The 16,010-nt window shown below is 41.4% G+C and overlaps 1 protein-coding gene and 1 long non-coding RNA gene across 8 annotated transcripts in view; both read left to right on the forward strand.

Moving 5' to 3' along the window:
- Positions 1-16,010, forward strand: part of LOC119230640 (uncharacterized) — a 587,338-nt gene that overhangs the window by 245,438 nt on the left and 325,890 nt on the right. For all 7 annotated transcript variants that reach the window (XR_008551838.1, XR_008551837.1, XR_008551844.1 and 4 more), the window contains exon 6: positions 1,393-1,511. This is a non-coding gene — a long non-coding RNA (uncharacterized LOC119230640). The remainder of the gene's footprint in view (positions 1-1,392; positions 1,512-16,010) is intronic.
- LOC119230657 (60S ribosomal protein L23a-like) lies at positions 5,278-5,792 on the forward strand. The gene has a single exon (XM_037492006.2). It carries the CDS (start codon positions 5,300-5,302, stop codon positions 5,768-5,770), a length of 471 nt encoding a protein of 156 aa, XP_037347903.1. The 5' UTR covers positions 5,278-5,299; the 3' UTR covers positions 5,771-5,792.

The raw sequence follows: 16,010 nt of genomic DNA on the forward strand, positions 1-16,010 counted from the left end.
TTGTTCTACTGGTAAAAATTACAATTCCTGTCATTTTCTGATACTGAGAATAAAAATCACATATATTTTCTTCAGACACGGTATTTTAATTAAGTTGTGAAATAACACAGCAAGAAGTTCTAGATTGATTTTTGAAGAGTATGTTGCCTTCACTTTCTATGTCTCTGTCTTGATGAAAAATTTTAGTGTGTTATTTAAATGTTCCAACTCTAGAGCTAAGCATGCGTTAGATGGCATGGAATTCCATCAACCCCCTAATAATGAGGTGAATATGGTATGAAATAAAACTGTTAAAAAACACTTTACAGAGTAGTACAAATCTATAAGTATTACAGTAGGACCAACAGATATTAAATTAAAGTGGGCAATGTGTGTGTATGAGAAATCTGTGCAAGTTAGATGCTTCTCATTTGAACTAAACACATTGGTATGAGCCAGGGTTTCGTTTCTTTTCTTTCTTTTTTTTTACTCTGTGCGTGTCCAGTCTTCCCTTGAAAGGACCAGCACTTATTAATTGTGTTTGGTACAATGCTTGCTTCACAAAATCTTAATAGGCATTGTGCTAAAAATTAGTAGAAAGAGGTCTATGATAATGTAAACGTAAGATTCCCTGAGTTTAACAAAATCAAAAGGGTTTGCTTTCAGTGCTTTTAATTTGTAAAACTGCTTTGTGAGTGCCCGAGGATGGAGGGATACATAGGACAGAACACTTCCAAACTTGTTGGAACTTTGAAAGGCTTTTTGAGGAACATTTCAAGGAATTGGAATTCTGACCCCGCCACACCAGGACAGTTTTAGGGGAACTCTTATCTTGGTCCTAAGGGCACATTTGGAAGGGAAGGGTGGTGAGCGGGACAGTGCAGCCCACAGGGTTCTGCTGAACCCCTTAAGGGTCTAGGACTCTATGGCTATTATTGTGGCCAGTTGTCCTTCCCTTTCCTCACAGGCTCCTTCATGAATTCAATTCTACCGAAAGAAGCATGGACCACAGCTCTTTTATCAGATTAACTTGCTTGTGTTCTTTGAAGTTTGAGATCTTTGAAGTTCTCTTTTCCCTTGAGAGGTGAAGATCAGAAAACAAATGCCAAATGTCTTTATACGTTGTGAGATGAAAGTACAGTCAAGCCAGGGTGCTACAGCCCTAGTGCTCACACACTGACTCTTGGGGTTTCATGGTCTGATAACCCTCTGGGACCCAAGGATGTCAGAATCCTGCCTTGTTGATCACCTTCCCAGTGTCCTCTTCTCTGAGGTTCTGGACAGTGGTTCATCCTTGAGAAATAAGAAAATGCTGGAAAGTCATTTTACTTATAGCCACTTAGATGTTGGGTTCTACTGGAGAATGGGGCCTTTTGGATCTCACTCTAAATCCTATTATCTATCATTTTCCAGCCTCCAGAGGAAGAAGTTGAAGAGGAAGGGCAGCAAAATGATTGAAGAATAAGTCTGGCTTCCTATCCTCACCAGCTGCCAGCTTGGAGAAGCTGGAAAAGCAAGAGGAAGGTTCACAGGTCAGTGTCAAGTCTTTCAGAAACGTGCTTTACAACATGCCCCCTTCCATCTGATGTACTAACCTATAGGTTGATTGTCTTCATCCCTTTTGGCTGCTATAACAGAATGGGCAGCTTATAAACAACAGAAACTCTTTCCTCACACTTCTGGGTGCTAGAAGTCCCAGATAAGGGTGATAACATGTTTGGGTTCTGGTGAAGGTCCTCTTCTGGGTCATAAGCTGCTGACTTCTTGTTCTATTTTAATATGGCAGAAGGGACAAGAGAACTCTCTAGCACCTCTTTAATAAGGGCATTAATTTCAGTTGTGAGACTGCCCTAATGCCCTAATCACACCCCAAAAGCCCCACCATCATATTGGGCATCAGGGCTTTAACATACGAATTGAGGGGGGCATGGACATGCATACCACAGCAAACATGGACTTCTGATGATAAAGACAGAAAATAAACAGATTTGGGTCTGATCACAGCCTGTTTGATTGGATGACATATTGACACCGGATACCATCCACAGCTTCCTCTTCCCATGCAGGCACTAGAAGTCATAGGAAGGGCCAAGCCACATCCCTGCAGTGTCTGTCTATTTAGTGAAAGGGCGCCTGCACCAAAAAAGCATCCTACCCTGGAGTCCAACTGGGAAATAAGAGGAGGCAGGGTAGGAATCTGTCACTTTTGCCTACAGAATGAACCCACATAGCTATATATGTCTGCTGTTCTTTGAAGGAGTTGAGTGTGCAATTTGATTGACTTCTGTAGCTGGTTTGGAGAAGATTAGAATGAGCCATTTCGCTCCCTCCTTTCTTTCTCTGGGTAACTGAAGCCCATTTGGAAGAGCTAGTTCTCCCTTTCATTTCTGAGCCTGGTTTGGTTCTGATCTCCGCCCTGGGATCACAGACTCTACTGAATAGCATTCTGAAAGGTCAACTGGGCTACTTATATATCCTCAGGCACCTTGACACTGCCCCAGAGATAGGGAACTCTTCTGTTTTTTAAAAATTCTTTTCCTATTAAGAAATGTTTCCTTATATCGCACTTCATGCTTTTGTACTGCTCTTTGTGGAGACAGAAAGCAGCTGGATTTTATCTGTGGGTGAGTCTCCTGTGTGTTTAAAGATTCTTGGTTTTGATTTCTTTAGACTGAAAAATCTAGTCTTCACCTCTTTTTTGCAAATCTTATTTTCCTTCCTTTTCATCAATTTTTATTGTGAATTTCCCAAGAAAATGTTTCCTTAAATTTGTCAAGACCTTTTTAAATTTACAAAATTGCACATCTCTCTCCAGATTTCTTGTGTAAGAATTACAAGGGCAAAGGTGGTTTGGAGCTTGTGGCAGTGTAATATCAGGTCGGGGCCAGAGGCTCAGGGGAGCGGGTGGGGGGTGAATTCACCAGAGGTTGAATGGAGAACAGAAAAGTGGGATTTATTGAAATACTTTGCAAGGGAGTGGGGAAGCCAGACTGAAAAGATCTGCACACCATAAAGGTTTGAGGCTCCCTTTTATAACCTGTTATCTGCTGGGATGTCTAGTTTTGGGTATTGACCTTTGACACAGAATGTGTCCTAGCCTGATTTTAGTATTCCTGGTCAATGTGATCCAGTCTTAGGGCTGGTTCCCATAGCAACCTTAACTATTTCTTAATCTATTCAAGCCTCCCAAACTTGCCTGCTGGGCAGGGAGTGGGCTTAGTTTTTAACCTTTGATTCCCCAACAGAGCTTGAACAGATATTACCATTCTTAAACAGGATAAGTAAATTATTGGGATTTAATGATGTGATTTATAGGAAATATATATTGCATTCACATGACCAAAATATATTCCTCATACATGTTTGGTCTCCCTCCACATTTGCTCACAACTCCCCTTGGGATTCCTTAAGTGTTGAGACTATTGAAGGTGTCTATTGTTATGTTAATGAAGGTATCTTTTCAGAAACTGCAAAAAAAAAAAGGGTGTTCTATTGCCAAAGGCCAATGACTTAATTACACTTGCCTATATAATGAAGCCTCCAATAAAACTCAAGAGAAGGGGGTTTTGGTGAGCTTCTGGGTTGGTGAGCATGAAGCTTTCGGGGAGAATGATGTACCTGGAGAAAGTATGGAAGCTTCATGCCTTTTCCCCATGCTTTGCTCTATGCATCTCTTCTGCCTGGCTCTTGATTTCTACCCTTCGTAATGAATCAGTGACCAAGTGAGTAAACTGATTTCCTGGGTTCTGTATGCCGTGCTAGCAAATTAATGGACTCTGAGGAACCATTGATTTATAGCCAGTCATCCAGAAGCACAGATAATAATCTGGGGCTTGCTATAGGCTCTTCAGTCTGAGGAAGGGATTGTGAAGACCCCTAATCATAGCTGGTTGGCCAGGGGCATGGGTTTGTCTGGGGTTGGAGGAAGGCTTCTGACTGGAGGGCAGTCTTGGGAGACTGTGCCTTTAACTCATGAAATCTAATGCTATTTCTGTTATAGGACAGGGAGAGGGGCAGCCCAAACCCCGCAAACCTGCCTATTCTAAATGGGTTCTGCCATCCGCCGCATCAACACAAAACATATGAGACTTTAATGGGAAGGAACTTTAATAAAAACTAGGAAACAATACAGGTGAGGCAAAGAGTCTAGTTTCTAAATGAAGCACCCAAAGTTACCCGTCCCCTCGTGGGTAAAACTCCATCCATATGGGATCGGCCCAGAGCAAGGCCCCAAAGCCTGCCACAAGTCTAAAGCATCTTCCAGTGGGGACCCACAGAAAAGGGCCAGAAACAACCAGACAAGCCCGGAAGGAAAAGAGCAAAATCAACATCAAGATAAAAGCTGCCATTGTCACCTCCCCATGGGTCTCACCCACATCTGTGTCACCCCGTCCACGACCAAAAGACAAGCGCAGCTTCTTCATGTGTCTCTAGGCTCCATGTGCCTCCTCCAGGTCTCCTGGCTCCATCCTGCTTCCTTCCTTCCTTAGTCTCTTCTGCCGCTTCTCCTCTTCCTGCTCAGCTCCACCCTCCCTTGGGTGGGGCAGGGAACCTCCCCCTTTCCTGGGGACCACCCTGTTACATTTCCAAGTAGATAGGGGCAGATTTGAGTTGAGTTCTTGGATACCCTGCTGGTGACCAAGAATTGCTTGTTGGTTTGGGGAAGCCTCAGCACCCATATAACCATTGGAGTTCTGTCTGGGTACCCAATTACAAAGGATCATTTTTTAATTTTTTTAAAATATTTATTTATTCATTTATACAAGAACCCAGGTACAGGTCAGATGCATGGGAGGGTGAGAAGATTCACCAGAGACAGAGCAGAAAACAGAACAGGCAGACTGACGAAATACACTGCTGAGGGGAGCGGTGGGCGAGGCAGGAGAGGTCTGCTGTGCCATAAGAATTGAACTGGCACTGCAGAGGTTGGACAGCTTCACAGGGGGTGCTCAACTGCCTGCGCCACCAGGCGAGGCCCTCGTTTTTTTAAGTTTTTTCCTAGTTTACAATTCTCCTTTTCTCAGAGAATGGCACCTATTCTTCAGTCGTGCATTCCTGATATCTACGTTGGCATTAGCCTCATGAAAGAGGGGAAATATGGTCCAAACAAGGCCAAACAAAACCTTTTCCCTAGAATGTAGAAATGGAATCTAGAGGTAGGTCAAATTCTGAAAGGATTTGTAAAAGTCACATTAAATAATACTGGGAAACAGCTATCAGAATATATCAGATTAAGAATCATTTAAAATAATAGTTATAAAGGCTTTCTGAACACTTACAGCTAAAATTAGAAATTCTTGATATCCTGCTTTTCACGAAGATGGCGCCGAAAGCCAAGAAGGAAGCCCCTGCCCCTCCCAAAGCCGAGGCCAAGGCAAAAGCTTTGAAGGCCAAGAAAGCAGTGCTGAAAGGCGTCCACAGCCATAAGAAAAAGAAGATCCGCACTTCACCCACTTTTCGGAGGCCCAAGACATTGCGACTCCGAAGGCAACCCAAATATCCGCGGAAGAGCGCTCCCAGGAGAAACAAGCTTGACCACTATGCCATCATCAAGTTCCCTCTTACCACTGAGTCAGCCATGAAGAAAATAGAAGACAACAACACACTTGTGTTCATTGTGGATGTCAAGGCCAACAATCACCAGATCAAACAGGCTGTGAAGAAGCTCTATGACATTGATGTGGCAAAGGTCAATACCCTGATCAGACCTGATGGAGAAAAGAAGGCCTATGTTCGACTGGCTCCTGACTATGATGCTTTGGATGTTGCCAACAAAATTGGGATCATCTAAAACGGACTCCAGCTGGCTAATTCTAAATACAATTTTTCACCATATAAAAAAAAAAAAAAAAAAAAAAAAAGAAATTCTTGATATCCTGTAAGATAAAAACACTGAAGAACATGGCTAATATTTATTGAATCCCTACATTGTATTGTTACAGGGCAGGGAGAGGGGCAGCCCAAACCCCGCAAACCTGCCTATTCTATATAGGATTCTGCCATCCGCCGCATCAACACAAAACATGAGACTTTAATGGGAAGGAACTTTAATACAATTAAGAAACAATACAGGAAAGGCAAAGAATCTAGTTTCTAAATCAAGCACCCAAAGTTACCCGTCCCCTCGTGGGTAAAACTCCATCCAAATGGGTTAGGCCCAGAGCAAGGCCCCTAAGCCTGCCACAAGTCTAAAGCATCTTCCAGTGGGGACCCACAGAAAAGGGTCAGAAACAACCAGACAAGCCCAGAAGGAAAAGAGCAAAATCAAAAGATAAAAGCTACCATTGTCACCTCCCCACGGGTCTCTCACCCACATCTGTGTCACCCGGTCTATGACCAAAAGATAAGTGCAGTTTCTTCACGTGTCTCTAGGCTCCATATGCCTCCTCCAGGTCTCCTTCTGGCTCCATCCTGCTTCCTTCCTTCCTCAGTCTCCTCTGCAGCTTCTTCTCTCCCTGCTCAGCCCCACCCTCCATTGGGTGGCGCAGGGAACCTGGAACCTCCCCCTTTCCTGGGGACCACCCTGTTACAATATCAAGCACTATATGGGGTGCACTGTGTATATTTCTTATTCAATCTTCCCAGTGACCCTGAGAAATAGCTATAATTGTCTCCATTTTTGGAGAAAAATGATAAAATTTTCCAAGGTCTCACAGCTAGCTTATGGGGGAAGTTTGGATTTGTGAGTTCATTTTATTTACTATATATTATCCTTTCTTGAACAGAAGAGACATAGCCAGTGGTTATGAGTATAGACTTGCCTGTGAGAACAGTAAAATCTGGTCCTTGTTATCTACCAGTTTTCTGACTTTGGCTGAATTACTTAACCTTTCTGTGTACCATTTGTAGAATGGTACGCAAAGGTAGATAATCTGACAATGCATGTAGATAATCTACATGCAAGTGTAGGTTCTCAGAATTAAATGAATATACATGAAACACTTAGAATGGATGATGCCTAATAAACTCTCAAAAATGGCTATTATTATTTTGATTATATAGTGATTGTCTGCGATAGCACTTCAGTCATTCATTACAATGTTCTGTGATAATGGAAATACCGTATATCTGCATTTTTTTTCTAATGCTGTAGCCTATGGCCCCTTGTGACCGTTGAGCACTTAAAATGTGACTCATGGAACTGAGAAACTGAAGCTTTTATTTCATATTACTTTATTACAGTGTAAATTTAAATATCCCTGTGTACTTAGCAGATGCCATATTGGACAGCGCACTTGTAGTGTGGGCCAGAGAAAATTGTACAAAGGAAGAATAAGATGTGATTCTTGTTCAGGAGATTACTAGGCATGGTGATAAGTTTTATAGTGCAGCTATAGACAAAATGTGATGGGAGCTCAAAGAACGAGGACTAATTGTGCCTGGGAATCAGCAAGAGTTGTTTTTAGAGATAATGACAGTTGAGCTGGACCAGGAGGTGTAAAGATTCAATTAAGTCATTCAACAGATAAGTGTTTAGTGTCTTCTCTAGGCCAGACACCAAGTTTAAGAGAGTATATGATTGTCAGATGAGAGGTAAAGGTCAGAATTCAGAGTAAATATCTGTATGGTTAGTTTGTTTGGGAAGGTCCTGTTGTAAAAGATATAATGTGAACTGTCCCTTGAATCACAGATAGTAAATGAATGATGCTGGAAGCTAGGGGAGGGCATTCTAGGTAAGGAGAATAGCATGAGTAAAGAGGTACAGGTGAAAAGAATAGCGAACCATTAGACTGATCTAATTGCAGCAGAGCATATGATTTGAGTACAGCTACAATTAAGTGCTGCTGGGATAATGTAAGATGTGTTTGTGTGTGTGGAGGGGGACTCGGGTTATACGAAGCAGGCTTTCTATAGTGGTTAGTAGAATTTTACCTTCATACCATTGGAGGTTTTGGAGTACATGTTATAAGTTGTATGAAGCAGTTGGACAGATGGTTTCAAAATGCCTTTGAAAAATAGAGGCAGAAGGCTCATTTTGGAAGATTCCCCTGGCGGGCAATGTTCAATGTTCAGTATTCAATGTTGAAAACATTTCCTGATATTCTGGCTGCTGGCATCATTTCTTTCCTATAGCCTTCCACCTCTCCCTATAGGGAGATGGAGGGGTCACCTCTTCTTTGGATGTCTGGTCTCTTCAGTGCCCACTCCCCACTGCTGGGGAGTCAGGTACTGCCTTGGATTCAAGCATCTGATGCCAGGAAGGGGGCATTTGGAAGTTAGTACATCGTTGGTGCAGCGTGACAAGAGCAGCCATGCAGGGCAGCGTGTCCTGACCAGTCTGTGTCAGCATGACTATGGCCCTGGCTGTCAAATCACCTTTGGCTTCTGCCTGTTCTCAATTTGATTCTCTAGCCTCCTGCAATTCTGATACTTCTACTAAATCTGATTTCACTTACGGTTATCAGAGTCGGTTTCTGCTGCTTGCAGCCAAGAGCCCTGTGTGATACATTTGAAAATAAGAAACCCCTGGAGTAGAAATGCTTGTTAGTAGTCCCAACCTTGCCCTAACCTGTCATCCCAGGAAAGTCCTCTACCCTGAGGGACTCACCTTCCTGTCTCTCCAATAAAGGTGATTTCTAAGGGAACCCTGGATTACGGTCATGGCGTTCTTAGTGAAGGGCAGTTGAAACAGAGGGAGAGAGTGGTTGCCAGAAACTGTTCACTCTTAAGACTTGGTGGCTGATTGCTTAGAGAAGGCAAAAAAGAGTAAGGAAAAGATAACTCTGAACTTTAGAATCTGAAGGAAAAGAGTATTTTAAAATCATTCAAAACCTTGCCATTCTATTAGTTATTGTATCCATTTGACCAAAGAATCTGCTTTAAAAATATCCCTTCACTCTCCCTTTTTTATTATGCCCGTCTGAACAAGCTTAGTCCATAACCATCTAAATCTATCAGGAACTCCACAGTCATGAGAAGATTTGTAACTCCCTGGTAATGGAGTCATTACTGTAATCTGGTCTTTAGGGCTGACAAACAGTCCAGATGAGGCTGGAAAATAGGTCCTGATAAATGCAGCAAGTGATGGTCTGTTTCAGATGGAGCTGTCTGCTACTTTTCTATTCTTCACACACCACAAACCTTGGTTCAACTGTTTTACCTTTTGCAAGAACTTCTACACTACTCTTTGGGGGAAGAATTAAATCCATCCTTCACCTGCAAGCTCACGCTGTTCACTGTGTAAATATGTACTGAGCTAAGCTCTGTGTTAGGCACCAACAAAGATTCAGTCTATGTCATCTGGGTCTAGGGTATTGACCCCAATCTCCAGCCTTATTGTTAATTTTGCCTATGGCTTCATTGTGGGCCAATTTTGGGCAACAGAGACCTTCTTCCTAATGCCTGAATGCCCAGAGTGTGTTCAAATATATTCCCTGAGAACACCACTTGGCTTTGTCTAGGGAGAAAAGCCTTATGGTATATTCTTTATTATTTTTTTTTTTACTATATAATTTATTTATACATATTTTACATCATTAATTTTTTTTACAATGTTTGCTTTCTTTCCTCACTGTAGTCCCCATAGAATTTCCACCACCAGTTCACCTGTGCACCATCACCACAGTCCCCTGTGCTCCTCCCTCCCTCGTTTTGATCCTTCTCCCTCCCCCTAACCCGCAGAATGTCTCTGATTTATAGTTGTCTGTTTATTTTTATTTTGTTATATTTTTTATTGTTATTATTTTTTCCCTGATGCTTTATTTGGTTCCCCTATATTCCTCTGATAAGTGAAACCATCCAATGTTTTTCTTTTTCCTTCTGACTTATTTCACTGAGCATAATTCCTTCTAGCTCCATCCATGTTGCTATGAATGGCATTAGTTTATCTTTTTTTGATTGCTGAATAATATTCCATTGTGTATATATACCACATCTTCTTGATCAAGAGAGCAGGATGTAGGGTTACACAGATTGGACTCAAATTCCCCTTCTCCAAACCTGGATCTGTGACACTAACAGGGTGACTAGGCAGGTTATTGAACCTCTATGGATCTCAGTTTTCTCATCTGTGAAATGGAGGATAGAAAGTAAGAGTGTCTATTATTTGAAGTTTAAACAATATGTTGCATGTGACACATACAATGGTCTCAGTCTACATGGCTGCTGTGCTGACTTAATAGTTAGAGAACTTGATGGATGTCAAGTATGAATCAGAGTGATGGATGGACAACTTCCTGCCTCCTTTCTTTCTCTTTTTCTTCCTCTCTTCTTTCTCCCTCTTTCTTTTTCTTTTTCCTTTTCTCTGTCCCTGCTCCTATCTCTCTCCCATTCTCTTTCTTTCCCACTCCATGTCTAGCAGAATAAGAATTATTAATTATAAATTTAAATGCAAAAATATTGAGCAGATAAGCTCAGTGAGTTAAATACAGACTGTATGTATCCTCTTTCTCAAGAAGACAGACCTTATTTTCCTTCTCCACATGGTGATGATTCCAGTCATCTCTCATGCAGTCAATTTATTCAAAACTCCCCCAGTACAGGCCCACTTAGAAATCTGACTGAAAAGCAGCGTAAAGAAAACAAAATGAAAAATACATTTTTTTTCTTTTCTCCAGAATTGTTGACTGAGTTTTCTGGCAACAGTGCTAACTTGAGAGTAAAAAGAGTAGCAAAGAAAAGGAAAAAAAAAAACAAAACCAAAAACTGAGTGCTTGCCAATTTCTGTGGTGTAAATACTCTCACTGTGGTGGAATTCGAGTTTGCAGCATACATCATAGAACACAGACTTGAGAGAGATGGGCACAGTCAGCTACTTTAGTATGAGCTGGCTCCTAAATGTCACCATTAAAGAAAATGCAGTCTGCACCAAGTCTGAGCCCTCTGCACTTCACTCTCACACCCAGGGCCTACTCTCAGTCCACAGTATCTCTGCCCCAATCAGGTTTCCTTCCTCTATTCTTCTAGTTCCCTCCTTCCAGTTGCTAAAATAATCTTATGGCACCCAGATCAAAATATAATATTTCCTTGCCATGTATGCCCCAGTGGCTCACCATTGCCACCCAGGTCCTTCCTCTGCCACTTCCTGCACTCTTCCCGGAGCTACTCCAGGCCTCTAAACTTGCTGCAAACCCTGTGACACCTCCATGTCTTTGCTCATGTCTAACCTGGTGCCTGGAATTCCGTCTCCAGTGTTCCAGTCTCCTGTGTTTGCCTGGTGAACTCCAATTATCTCCAAGCCCTCCTGCAAATGACTTGTCCCTGGTAGCTGTTCTGACCCTCCTACTCTAGGTGGCATCATTTACTCTCTTATCTTTGTCTTGATACCTTTCTCTCATAACTCCGTGACAAGACCTAAACTGGTTTTCTTGAGTAGTCAGACCCTAGGATAATGAGGAGGTCTTTGGTACAGGATTGATCATTCACTCACTCTTTTACTTATTTATCCATTCAGCAAATATTTACGGAGTGCCTATTATGAGCCAAGCATTGTTCCGGCAGCACAGGGAGTATAGAATAGGATAGATCTTCCTCTTCTCTGGTGGAATTCATACTGAAGGGTATAAACATTAAACAAATAGACAAAAATAAATATATAATTGCAAGTATGTTCTATGAAGTAAATAAAACTGGAAAGTCCCACCATTTTAAGCATTTTAAGTTTTTAGGAAGTATGGAATATAACTTTTTTAAGGGATGGATGGCTTGCTCAGGGACAAGAACACCATGCCATGAATCATATTGTGTGTGCAGACACTTCGCCTTGCCAGCTCATAAATGACAGCAAAAATTGCCCAATGTATTGGTGCCGTGTTGGACTAGACTTCCAAGCTAGCTCAGGCAGATGGGACTTAAGACTGAGACAGTCTATAGAGGGGAAGGAGAAAGTGAATAGAATAAGGGTTTATGAGATAAAGGACTATTTGAGAAAGCAGAGAGAAATGCATTTATTTCAAAACAAGCATATATTGTGCTCTAGGTATGTCCTGCCTCTACCAAAATGACTGGGAGATACTGTCGATGGTGTAAAGACAGGATTTAGATGAGGTCTATTACATATTGAAATTTATAAGGAAAGGGAAGGCAGTTGAATTTTTTTTTATATCTTTGTATTTTTTTAAATTAAAAATATTTTGACTCAAGTGACAGAAAACTCAAATAAAGTAGACATAAGGGATGAAAAAGGAAGTGAATGGATTGTCTTGTTATAGGACAGGGAGAGGGGCAGCCCAAACCCCGCAAACCTGCCTATTCTAAATGGGTTCTGCCATCCGCCGCATCAACACAAAACATATAACACTTTAATGGGAAGGATCTTTAATAAAAACTAGGAAACAATACAGGTGAGGCAAAGAGTCTAGTTTCTAAATGAAGCACCCAAAGTTACCCGTCCCCTCGTGGGTAAAACTCCATCCATATGGGGTCGGCCCAGAGCAAGGCCCCAAAGCCTGCCACAAGTCTAAAACATCTTCCAGTGGGGACCCACAGAAAAGGGTCACAAACAACCGGACAAGCCCGGAAGGAAAAGAGCAAAATCAACATCCAGATAAAAGCTGCCATTGTCACCTCCCCACGGGTCTCACCCACATCTGTGTCACCCAGTCCATGACCAAAAGACAAGCGCAGTTTCTTTACTTGTCTCTAGGCTCCATGCGCCTCCTCCAGTTCTCCTGGCTCCATCCTGCTTCCTTCCTCAGTCTCTTCTGCCGCTTCTCCTCTTCCTGCTCAGCTCCACCCTCCGTTGGGTGGGGCAGGGAACCTCCCCCTTTCCTGGGGACCACCCTGTTACAGTCTCACATAATTAAAAATCTATTGTTCTACCCAATGCCCAGATCTTCGTTTCTAATACCATGCTCCAATAAAAGGAACCAGGACTCTTGGAGAAATGAGTAATTCTAAAGCTGGCCCAGAGAATATACAATAATGAGCCTGGAGTATCTCACACTGTCAGAAAGTAAGAAAATGCTTAAACACAAAACACACAAACATGTACAAAGATGGAGTGTATTCAAGTGGCACAGAAGCTAATGAAGGAATTCACAATTGCCAAAACTAATTTGAGCAAAAAGTAAAGTATTGAATTATAAATTAAGTTATAAAATAAGTAAACATTAACATAAATAATTGAATAAATAAGTGTGGGAGAATAGGCAAATTTCCCATGCAGGAGAATTCCAAATAATTTATTTGGATACTCTGTTTTCAAGAGTTGGAGCATAACCCGCCCACGCCATAAGTGTAGCCTGCCCGGAATGACTTCTTTCCAAACAATACAGAATATAAAGGGGAGAACAGAGTGACTTTACAGTGGAGAAACCTGAATTAACACTACTTTAGTTAGGTGATTAAGATTAGCATTAATAGTGATAATTCATGTATACCATATTTATGGTATGATGAAAATGATACCTTGTCATGTAATCTTCCTCCCCCAAACTCATATGCCAATCTAATCATGAGAAAACCATTGAAAATTCCAATTCAGTAACATTCTATAAGCTGTCTGATCAGTATTGCTCAATAGTGTCAAACTTACCAAAACAAGGCAAATCTAAATATATAGAGGATGAACATTTTTTCATATGTCTGTTGGCCATTTGCATTTCCTCTTTGGAGAAGTTTCTTTTTAGTTCTTCTGCCCATTTTTTGACTGGATTATTTTCTTTGTTTTTGTTGAGTCTCATCAGCTCTTCATAGATTTTTATAATCAGTCCTTTATCATTAGCGTTGTGTACAAAAATGTTCTCCCAGTTGGTGGGGTTTCTCTTTGTTTTGATTATTGTTTCTTTTGCTGTGCAGAAGCTCTTTAATTTGATGTAGTCCCAGCTGTTTGCAGCAACATGGATGGAGCTAGAAGGGATCATGCTCAGCGAAATAAGTCAGAAAGAAAAAGAAAAATACCGGATGGTCTAACTCATAGCAGGAATTTAGAAAACCTAAATAAGGGACCAGGAAAAAGACTAATTAATACAAAGTGAAAATCAAAATCAACAAGCAACTATAAACCAGACATACCACGGAGGGGGGGGCGGGGGGGCAGGAGAGGGAAGGGGAGAGGAAGGACTAGGGTCAAAATGGGGGGGATGCAATTGTATGGGGAATATAACCAAAATGAAAATGCATACATTGTGCAAAAATGAAAAAATGATGTAAGAATTATATAAAATAAAATATTAATTAAAAAATATATAGAGGAGTCTAGGGAGACATGATGACTAAAGTGTAATGTGATGTCCTAAGTAGGATGCTGGCCTGGAAAGTAGAGATTAGGGAAAAATCCAAGGAAATCTGAATAAAGCAAGGACTTCAATTAATAATATATCAATATTGTCTGACTAGTGTAATGTCTATCACTATAAGATGTTAAATATAGGAGAAATGGGGTGAGGGTAAATGGGAGGTCTCTGTCCAGGCAGGCTCCCTTCATTCCTTTGGGACTCTAACAATTTCACACTCAGATTATCTAGTGGAAGAGAAATTCTTCACTTCATCGTTTCAACCAAAGCCTCAGACTTGGTTTGTGTGCCTGTTCCAGACCAATCACTGTGGTCAGGGAGATGTGGACTCTGAATGGCCAGGTCTAGCTAACATGTCCACCTCTGGAGTTGGGACACAATGATCCCAAACCAACCCAAAAGGCTGTGAGTGTTGTTACTTAAACAAAGTGGCTCTTCAATTTGGTACTCTGTGCTGAGGGGACTTAGCTGCTTCCCACTCTTCAGCCTCTAGGAACTTCCCAGTTCCTATTGAGAGTGAAGCCAACCTTCTAACTAATGGGAGGGTCCCTTTGTACCAGGTCACTTGATGGTCTCTTGACAAACCATATGTGGGCAACCTTGGGTGCATGGCTACTTGCTCCATTCAGTGTTTCCCAGGGGATGATCTTGCTTACCTGAACTGGGGCTGTGGATGGGGTATTTTCAGAAGAGAAGGAAGTTGAGGCAGGACAAATGTTATAGTTGGAACATTCTAGATATTGCTTCAAACAAATCTTTAGTGGGAAAAATTTCATTTCCTATGTGTCCTGATTTGCACATACTTGGAGAACCTCCAGTTTGTCTAATCATTTAATTCTAAAGATAATGCCATTTGATATATGCATTTTCCTTTACTCTGGTACAAAAGGGTTGCCTTTAGTATATTATTGCTTTCTATGAGTTTTTATCCCTCAATTTTAGGGTCCATACTTTAACCAGAGAATATGATGTAAGGTCGAGCACAAGAGCCTATTGTGAAGCATTGTCACCAACATGTCAGCCCAGAATCAAGTGGCTTCAGGGAGAAAGATGGAAATAGACTGGCTCCATCAATGCATGCCAGAAGCATACATTAAAACTTCCCATCATTAATCTCTTCTTAAAATATTTCTTCAAGAAGTCGTGCATTGCAAAACACAATATAACATTCATATCAAGTGATATAAGGATAGCTTTAAGCAAAATTTGTTGTACTCTGTATAATGAATACTGCAATAAAAATACATATTCATTTCCTGATCACAAATCATAACAATTTAAGCCATCTTCTCTCTCCCTCTAATATTTGGAGGAAAAAATATGCATGTGTGGGCCCTCTCCCCCTTTAACAGAGGCCATTCGTCTCTGGGAGGAAGGTACGCCACATGCCGTGTTGCGCACAGCTCATTTATTTACAAGGCTTTCTCATCAGGGCTCTGGGGGTGGTGGCAAGGCCATCATTTGAAACACAACCGAGGAAACACTGCTGTGATCATAGCACAGTAGGAAATTAGTCTATTTTTAAAATGTGAGTTTGTCCAAGTTCTCTCAAAACATGTTACCCTGAATACATCATTTCATCTCTGTATTGCAAGGATAGAAAAATTCAAGTCAACAAGGTTGTTTTGATTTTCTTAGGTGAGAAAGTTTGTTCTTTAGGTATTCCTAAAACACTTTAAGATTACTTGAGGTATCAAATAAGAGGAATTCCTGGGCTGTTCCAGGATTAGGGGGGCAGTGAAGAACCCTGATTTTTTTTTTCTTTTTACCAAAGGAGAGGATAAAGGCCAATGGTCTGCTTTTGTGACCACTAGGCATTCTGACCATGACCTCGGAAGATTTGCACAATTTTCGAAT

The sequence above is a fragment of the Talpa occidentalis genome, unplaced genomic scaffold (genome assembly GCF_014898055.3).
Source record: "Talpa occidentalis isolate TD23 unplaced genomic scaffold, MPIMG_talOcc4v2.1 talOcc4.10, whole genome shotgun sequence".
Classification (NCBI taxonomy): domain Eukaryota; kingdom Metazoa; phylum Chordata; class Mammalia; order Eulipotyphla; family Talpidae; genus Talpa; species Talpa occidentalis.

Coding starts and splice junctions, on each gene's coding strand:
- LOC119230657 (XM_037492006.2), top strand. CDS start 5,300: ATGGCGCCGAAAGCCAAGAAGGAAGCCCCTGCCCCTCCCAAAGCCGAG.